This window comes from Melospiza georgiana, chromosome 15 (genome assembly GCF_028018845.1).
Source record: "Melospiza georgiana isolate bMelGeo1 chromosome 15, bMelGeo1.pri, whole genome shotgun sequence".
NCBI lineage: Eukaryota > Metazoa > Chordata > Aves > Passeriformes > Passerellidae > Melospiza > Melospiza georgiana.
In genome coordinates, this window is record NC_080444.1 from 5,525,453 (window position 1) to 5,534,721 (window position 9,269).

General features: G+C 47.4%; 1 protein-coding gene across 1 annotated transcript in view; it reads right to left on the reverse strand.

The window, feature by feature from the left end:
* The window catches only part of GALNT10 (polypeptide N-acetylgalactosaminyltransferase 10), an 81,402-nt gene extending 73,381 nt beyond the window's left edge, over positions 1 to 8,021 (reverse strand). The window contains exon 1 of the mRNA XM_058034805.1: positions 7,848 to 8,021. Coding sequence (XP_057890788.1) covers positions 7,848 to 8,021 — 174 coding nt within the window. The remainder of the gene's footprint in view (positions 1 to 7,847) is intronic.
* Between the last annotated feature and the right edge of the window lie 1,248 nt (positions 8,022 to 9,269).

A 9,269-nucleotide genomic window follows, 5' to 3' on the forward strand; every position in this document is an offset into this window, starting at 1 on the left:
AACTCTTGCAGGAGACAGACTGATTAACTGTTATTCTGTGAATCTTTTATTTTTATGACCAAATAGTTCTGCAGCAGGAAGACAGGCTTAATTTACAGGCATCCACAAGTTCTTTTTGTTTGAAATTTAACCCCTTTGTTGGTCATTATTTTAGTAAACAGCTGCATTTTTTGTATATTAAAAAAAAATCTGATATGCCTTTTGGAAGATCCACTTCAGCAGTTGCCTTGTGATCTGCAACCACAAAGAACAGGACAAGTTCTCCCTTTGAAAGCTACATCAGGGAAAGGTGTCAGGTCACTGTTAGATCAGCCACACATGGCACACACATGAGAAATACACATTAGTGGTGAGGGGAGATGCTTTGATCAGGAATTAGTTACCTCTGGGCAGAAGCAATTTGCAGCCTAACAGGGGAGGATGTCAGCATCCACTGTTTTTTCAAAGACAGGGTTTAGAAGTTGCTTTCTGCTACTTGTGCTAATTGCAAAGGAAAAAGGTATTAAAGCTGAGAAATCAATAAGAAGTTGAGACTGGAAGACATGGTCATTTTATTTGGTGATATTAAGAGTGAGCTTCTCCACCAAGCTGGGTAGCACAACACAGTCAAGCCTTCCTGAACTCCATCCTCCCTCCCTTCCTTTGCTTTCTATTTCTGGCCAAAGGAAGAATCAAAATATCCACATGAGTTACATGAGTTTGCTTAAAACAGGGTTTCCATTTTAAACCCTGGGGTTCTCTGAATGTACTCATGAGGGAATGATTTGCAGTAGAGCTGGCAGCCTGTGTTTCCATAAAATGACAGGGGGACTAAATAAAACCTTTTTATTCTTGTGAGCTACAGAAGACGTGCCATTAATGGACATCAGCTTTAGGAAGATAACTCAGCAAAGTGGGAAGGCATGAAGCAGTATCAGAGGAAACTCTGTGAGTGGGACAGGAGAGATTTTGTTTGTAATAAAATCAACAACTTTTCTTCTGAAGCAAGTTCCTCCCTTGGATATTGGTCGCAGCAGAGCACCGCTGATGCTCCACTGTAATTGTGGTTTAAAAGCCTTAATTATAGATATATGCTCCAGGGAGCTCTCTTATAACCTAGAGCTAAGATTAGAGAAAACGGAGGAACCGCAAAAGGGAAGAGAGGTAATTATTTAGAAAGAAAAGCAAACTTAAGCACCAAAAACTGGTAGACCTCCCTTCTTTGAAGCCGCAAGTTAAAGCTTTATCAAGTTTATACAAGGAACAATAAGGAGACATGTCAAACAACTGATTTCTTGTATTTTAGGGGGTGCAGAGCTGCCAGCAGATCTCAGACACAGCAGAAGTTAACTCTTCTACCCAGGCATTTGAAAAGGAGGACTGCCTGGCAACTCTTTGTGCTGGTATTGATTTACTGATCTGCAGCTTTCTCCAATCGTTTGCCAGGCCCTGTAAATCTAACAAAAGAGGCAGAGTCTGACAAGTCAGCCATAATTTGATATCCACTACTACTTATATTCTTAACAAAGCTGTGTAGATAAACACTCCATTCCTTGTTGCCTATCCATCACCCATGCAGGATAACACAAATGCAGGAAATACCACCACAGGTGTTGGTTACACTGATATAAAAGATACCATTGCCACTGAGGGGCCAGGCTTCATGTGGAATAAAGCAGGACCAGCAGCACTTACTGGCTCCCTGAGCTGTAAGAAGCCATGACCTGAAGGGAAAACCACAAGCACACTCTTTAAGAGATAACAGAGAATAATGAAGTTTTTTCACCACCACCAAGACAAAAGGCAGTCCAAAAGTAGAACATGAATTTTTAAAATTAGAAAGTGGGGGCTATTATCCCTGGATTTGGAAATTAAGTATCACACTGTTACACTCTTGGAAGTGACTCAGGCACCAGAATTTGTTCAGGAGTCTGTGAAACATGATAAACAGATTCACACTATCCCCGAACTGCTAAAAATCCCCACCGACAGCTTTGGTTCTGCAAACAATCTGGGGCCTGAAGGCAAGATAGAATGTCATTTATACAGCTCCTAGAAGCACAGGAATCCCAGGCCAAGCTGTATCCAGAAGAAATATCCAAGTGGCCAAACTGCACTAGCACTGACCAAAATCCTTCTGTCCAGGGACAGGAGATCAGGCTAAGACAAAGTGCAAATGCCAGGCAGAAAGGCTATTCCTGATTTGATTTCAGAATAGGAACAGAGAGCAAATTAAATTAACAGAAAGTAACTATTCCCAATCTAGCTCAGTCTGACTGAAGCAACATTGAAATAATATTTAAATGAATGACTGTTAAAATAATCATTAATGTCTGCTTGCCATCACAGCAGACAGTTTTTAATCCATTCAGTCTTGCCAGTTTTCTATACACAAGGAAGCAAATACAGAGTGACAGGAAGGGAAACTGCAGCCCTTTTTCTTTTTCTAGTGACACCTGTACCTGTATTCAAACAGGGAGTGGAAGGTGGCACTATGTAACAAAGTCTGGTTGATAACATTTTTCTGCCTAATTTCACCAACCCTGCTCACTGGTAATAAGTAAATTCCTGTTAGTTTTTCCAGTCCTCTTAAGTCAAATACCTGGTAGTTATCTGCCAGGAAATTTACAACTGTGGTTGCTCTTAAATCAGTTGTCTCTTGCAGTTTGATTAATATTCTTTCAGCAAAAGCACACAGCTCTGGAGATCACCACATGATTATGGTTTTCAACAGTGACTTACAGCACAGTCCAGATGCCAGGAACCAAAAAGTTTTGCAGTAGAAACTTTCCTACCACAAAGAAAGGTCACCATTGCAGCAATTAAGTGCATATGAAGCATGTTTGAACAGTGAAACAGAACCACTTTTCCAATAACAGAAGGACCTGCTCAACGATGAAGAACAAAGTACAATAAACCATTTATTTTCACACAGCATAGGAGACCTACAACACAGCCCATTTGTTCATCCAGCTCTGTGTTGCCATTACAACAAAGATCACCACAATGAGACCTTGAGGGAAGGCCACTGAAAGCTCCACTTTCTTTATAAACATATTTTCAGATTTTACTTTGCACTTTACAGCTGTGAGATGGTTTAGACACTCCACTTCAGCTCCCTTTGCCAACCACAAGTGCAGGACATGCTTACCTAGCTCAGGAAACCCTGCTCATTTCACAAGTGCACTCACTGAAGTGATAAACTCCAGAGCAGCCCACACTCAATCAGTCACTCTTAAATTAAAACAGACTTGTTCAGCTGTAGCACTTGCACTCCAGTCCTTAGATGCCAATTGTTTTATGCTTACTTACAAAACAAGCTTTTCAAAGTTTCCCTTTACATCAGCTGTTGAGTGCCTGGCAAACACAGCAGTGCCCACGAGCTCTGTGGGGCAGCAGCAGGGTCTGGGACAGGACCAGAGGAACCTGTGAAGCACAGCAAGCTGGCTGCCCAATTCCCTTCTGGCTGCCAGAGAGCACAACAGGGCTCCTCTGATTTTTCCCAAGTCCTTCTCCTCCCTTCTGTTATTGGAAAAGTGGTTCTGTTTTGCTGTTCAAACATGCTTCATGTGCGCTTAATTCCTGCAATGGTGACGTTTCTTTGTGGTAGGAAGATTTCTACTGCAAAACTTTTTGGCTCCTGGCATCTGGACTGTGCTTTGGGTCTTCCTTATTAGTTTTTTCCAACCACACCACAATGCTGACAAACCTTGACAAGCTCTCAGCTGCCCCCAGGTCAGAACAGCAAAGCCCATCCTCTTCCTCAGATGAGGAGGACACAAGCAGCATCATTCCCCCACTCACCCATCACCAGGGCTGCATTTTCAGCCATGCTAGCTGGAAACTTTAGGCTCACTGGCACTAAAGCCAAAGTTTATCACCCCAAACTTTCCAACAGCAGCACCCTGCCCAGGCATTTTTCAACCCGAGTTTGCAGTTGGTTTCTGATTGCCGAGGAAGCAGCAGGAGGGTGTACCCCACATCACTCCAGCCAGCCGGCAGCAGAGGGCACCACACAATCACCGATGTGATTTATACACTTCCATCATGCTCCCGAGTTAATTTATAGAGCACAAATTACTGCTACAACAAGCTACAGGGCGACTCCATAAAGCATTCATCATATCAGATAAAAACGCACTGCCACCAAAGGCAGCTCATTTGCTACAGTGCTTTCAGCCAGCAATTCAAAGAAAAACCTTCCAGCTTAGCATCTCTGCGAGCTCAAAAGCCACATTCCCAGAACTGCAGGTTTCACACAGCGAGGATCTCCAGCCTGACCACAGAGGAGCAGAGCAGCAGCTCTGCAGAGCACTGAAAGCCACATAAACACTTGCATTAGCCCGAGCACAAGCCACCAGCCCACAGCCTAACTCACCCAGGGTTTACACACTGCAAAGCTACATCCACATCAATTAAACATTTGGGCTGAGGATGCTCAGCAGCCTCTGAGGCAGACAGCAGAGATCCAAGAGACAAAAGGAATAGCTGCATTCCTTCTGCTTCTTCCTACCCCCACACCCACAGATCGTATGTTTTTACTTATTGAATAGTTGTTAAAAAAAGAAAAAGATGAATCTACAGAAAAGTCAATCTGCATTCCGTGAGCACGCTGAGACTCACGTAGTGATGAGCAAACAGCACAGTCACGAAGTCAAAGCAGCTTCTAGGCTGTCAGCAGAAACACTTCAGTGCCACCGTGCCACCGGCCCCATTTAATGCCAGACCTGTTACACACCCCAGGAAAAAAGGGGAAAAAGGACTTCCCAGATCATCTCCTCTGCTGAGCACTGCACAGAGTGACAGAGGCCACTTCTAGCACACAGCAGTTAAGCAAGGACTAACTCAGAGCTCCAGCTTTTCCAAGCAGATCTGCAGCACGACCTTGAGGCCAGGACCTTGCTGACTTCTCTCCATCTCTCCTCTGTGCAGGGAGAAACACCCACAGAGCTGCAAAAGAACAAACCCAAAGGCAGAGGAAAGAGCAGATACCTCACCCTCCTTATTAAAGCAAGACACTATTTTCAGCCACCATAATGTTTCCCCTGAACATGTAAATACAGAAGCAATTAGCTGCCTAGGCACTTCCGCAGAAACCGTTTAGAATAATCTTCCCTGGAATATATTTACATCGTTTCTGATTGCTTAATTTTCTGACACATTTGTTTCGGGCACTAGAAAGATTAAATAAAGCCAAATCACCTATAGTGATGCATATATTGCCATGTTATTGAAGGTAACATGCAGCACAGGCAGACAACAGAAACTCCTGCCTGGTTTCAAACTTCAAAATTTTAGCAATACAACAAGGTTCTAGGAATTGTTTTATAGCTTTAATTCAGCTGTTTCTTAAAACGTTTCCCCCTCTTCTGCTTTTACTCTGAGGGATAGAACTACTGACTGAAACAGCAGACACCATTTAAAGAGAAAGAATGAGCCTGGACAGAGATTTCATTCAAAAGCTCAATTCTGAAGTACATAGGAAATGTCCTCAATTCAAAGATTAGCCTGCACAAAAAGGCAAATTAAAGCCAGAAACAGAAGAAAATCTTTTCTGACTGCTCTGAATATATTTTTTCATTATATTCTCTCCTATCATCTGGAGTTTTTGTATTAAGAAGTCAGCTCTTTTGAAAGGCTTCAGGAACAAGAAGAATATTCAGACAAACAGCATATTCATTTACAAGCTGGAAGTTGATTATTAAGTACAAAACCCATGAATGCTTGTTGGGACCAAGGAAGGGAGGCTGGAACAATTAATTGTGAGGATACCCAAAAAACTCTCTGCAGTCAGCTGGCAGATACCTCTATGACAACAGTAAAACAAACCCACACAACTAAACAGAAAAACAAAATCACATTTGAGTTGTTTTTATCCTGCTTCATCTGAAATTATTTTTACCAAGACAGCCTGTTGTCCTTAAGGCTATGTTTTCCCTAGCTCAATGTAACTGGAGCTATCATTGCAGGGCCAAATCATTCAAAAAATAAGCTCACAACACAAATATATCTTCACTCACAGACCCCCTGCAGCCCATAACTCCACGTTAATTAGACTGGAAGATGAAGCCTTCAGCCTGAAACCCAGCAGCTCTGATTTACACAAGTGCAGAGAGGTTTTACAGCGAATTTTCCTGCGAGCTGCACAGGCGTTTCCTGCCCAGCTCCACACACCATCAAAACAAAAGCAGATCTCAAATCACTGACAGCTGCCATACTTTACAGAGACATAAAGAAAAATGGAGCAGGCATTGTGTACAACACAGGCAGCTCAGGACAGCTGAGCACTGAGATCACTGCAAGGACACAGAAATCAGCAGAGATGCTGCCTGGCTTACATCCACCCAAAGCCTACAGTGCAAGGACGATTTTGGAAGACCAAAACCATAAAAGCCAACTTGCCACTTTGAAGTCTCCTAAGAATAATTACCAACTTTCTCCTCGTTACTCTGGAGGACACATGATTTTACAAAGGTCTTCATTCCGCCCTAACGCATGAAGCTATGGAGCAGGGCTTGGTTTTTACCCGTCATGCAAAATTGACTCCCTGCATCCCACAGAAATACAAGCATAAGGCAGCAACATCAGGAACTCCAGGCATGTAATGATCAGTGTGTGGTCAAGTCAAAAGGATTTCTGCGCAGATTTGAGGATCTGCAGCAAATTAATGTTTTGTGACAGGCAACAGCTGATCCCTTTCCCTAGCAGCATGGGACATGAGCATGGTTTTCTCCAGACTTACACTAAAAAGCTTGAATTTGAAAAAGCGTTTCTTGGGGGAAAGAAGAGCTCAGTCCCAGTTTGAGTACAGCTCTTTGAGAGCCTTCTCTCCCTCAGAGCAGAAATTGTCACAGCAGGTTTCTCCACCTTTACGGTGCAGTTACAGCAGGAAGTCTCCAAGGAGGAAAAGATTTAGACGAATAAGAGTTTTAAGTGGTTTTGAACAAGCAGAGCCTTTCAGAGTGGCAGCTGAACTGATAGTTACACAATGACATTTCAAGCTTTCAAGTCCCAATCATTCTTAATGGCACAAAGCTAAACCCAGAAGGGGACAGAGCTATTACACAGCCAAAAGTAAGTGCAGCTAAACTGTGCTTCCAAAACGTCTAATTTGGGTGATCCAGCCTTCCTGACTCACACGCCGCACAGACAGGTTTGGCTGTGAAATTTACTATACACTAGTGGGACAGGAAAGGAAAGTAGCCATGTGTTGCAACAACCTCAGGCCACATATCCGGCGGGCATTCTCTGCCTCTCGGGAAGAGTTTTCCGCTTTTCCCAAAGGAGCATCGCTGCTCGGGCACAATCCGCCAGCTCCACCCGGTCCTCCCTGCGAGCCCTCGCCCTGAGCTCTGCGGGAGGCAGAGTAACAGGTGATGTTTGCTTCCCACACCCTTCCAGGGCAGGTAAGGAGAAATGGCACGGAGGCACACACCCTTGGGAAGCGGAATCGGCGTTCTTTTCTGTGCATGGCTGGGACCAGCCCTGCCTCGCTCCTTGGCGCAAGAAGCAAAGACCTTGCTTTATTATTCCCTTACCACGCTCAGCCGAAAAAAGGCGAGGAGACCCTCCCGTGAATTGCCAAGAAAGTACTCGCGCTGCTCCTCCTCCGCAGGCACAGGATACACAAACCAGCTCCTTCCCGGGGACCACCGAGCCCACCCGGCTTCCCTGCCCTGCTCCATCCTCTCATGGGGGCGGCTGCCGCTCCTCGCTGCCCCCTGTGATGGGAAGGGTCGCGCCCAGCCCCGCACACGCCCCGTGCCACAGCGGATCCCACCGGAGCCCCCCGACCCTCGCCCGGCGGATCCCACCGGAGCCCCCCGGCACACCCGGGGCCGCTCAGCCCCCCCAGCCCCGCCACTCACCGGCGCCTCCCCGGCCGCTGCCCCCGCGGCGGCCGCCCCGTCCCCGCCGGCCGCGCCGCCGCCCTCCAGCTGCCGCTCGCGGTACAGGGACCAGAGCCCCACGTTGGGCAAGAAGACGAGGGCGGCCAGCGCCAGCCCCACCGCCTGCAGCAGCCGCTTCTGCTTCCGCCGCATCGGAGCGGCTGCCGGGAGCGGGCCGAGCGGCGGGAAGGGGCCGAGGAGCCGCGGGCTGAGCAGGGAGCGCGGTCCGGCCGCCCCCGCCGCGCTCCCGGAGCGCAACTTTCGCCCGCGCTCGGCGGCGGCGCCGGGCGGCAACTCCGGTACTTCCGCTCCGCTCGCGCGGGGGGCGGGGCCGCGGAGACCCCGCCCACCGCCCGGGGAGGCCCCGCCCCGCTCCCCGCTCATTACCCTGCGCTAATGACCCTCCGCTAATGAGCCCCGCTAATGACTCCCTGCTAATGACTCCCCGCTAATGACTCTCTAAGAACGGCGCTCCCAGGGTGCCGCGGCACGGCGGGGTGTCTGGCGGAGCGGCATTCGAAGCGGCCGTCGGTGGTGGGGAGGGGGTCACAGTGGTTAATTGGCTTAAAACGCCATAATGAGGGAGGGACCCCTTAGATGGGAGTGGGGCTGGGAGAAGCGGGGCAGGCTGAAGGATTAGGGCTGCAAATGCTCCCCAAAGGGTCCGGGTGGCCCCCATGGGCACACAATAACCGGGGGACACCAAGGCAGTCTCCAGCGGGGATGGAGATGCCATCGAAGCATCCCTCCAAATCCATCCCCATCCCTAGTTCGCTTTCAAAACCACTGCTGTTTAGCCGGATAGCAATTAAGTGGCTTCAACTATATTGAAAACGACACAATTTAGAGGCACGGGTTAGTGTTTGAAGGGGTTTTTTAGGGAAAAAAAGCAATGGCGGCCCAGCTTTCCCAAGAATTGGGAGCGGATCCGTGTCCTCAGTGAGGAGCAGCAGCCCCGGCGCTCGCTCGGGAAGATGCTCTGCCAGCACAACAGCCGTGAGGCTCGGCTGTGTCAACAGCAAAGCTCTGACAATCCACTGCCCTTCTGGGCACGGGGAAAATAAATATTAGTTCTTTTCCAATGCAAAACCCCGCGGGGAAATGCCGAATTTCCTGGAGCGACAACAAAAGGAAACCATCACGCACCCCAGCATTTGCAGCTCTTGCCCCCCTCGCCCCACATCAGCAAGTGGCTTTAAACTTAAATAAACTTCCATAACCCACTAGATGGCATCTTCTAGCAGATTTCAGCGCCTGCTGCGAGAGGGAAATTATCAAGGAAAGCTTTTAATTTAGAGAGCAGGTTAGGGTTCCTAAGTCTAACTACACGTTAAGGCAGCTTGCGCTTTCATTTTAATTATCGATGAGGATTTGTCGCCAGCTGATTTCCTTAGCAGAAGT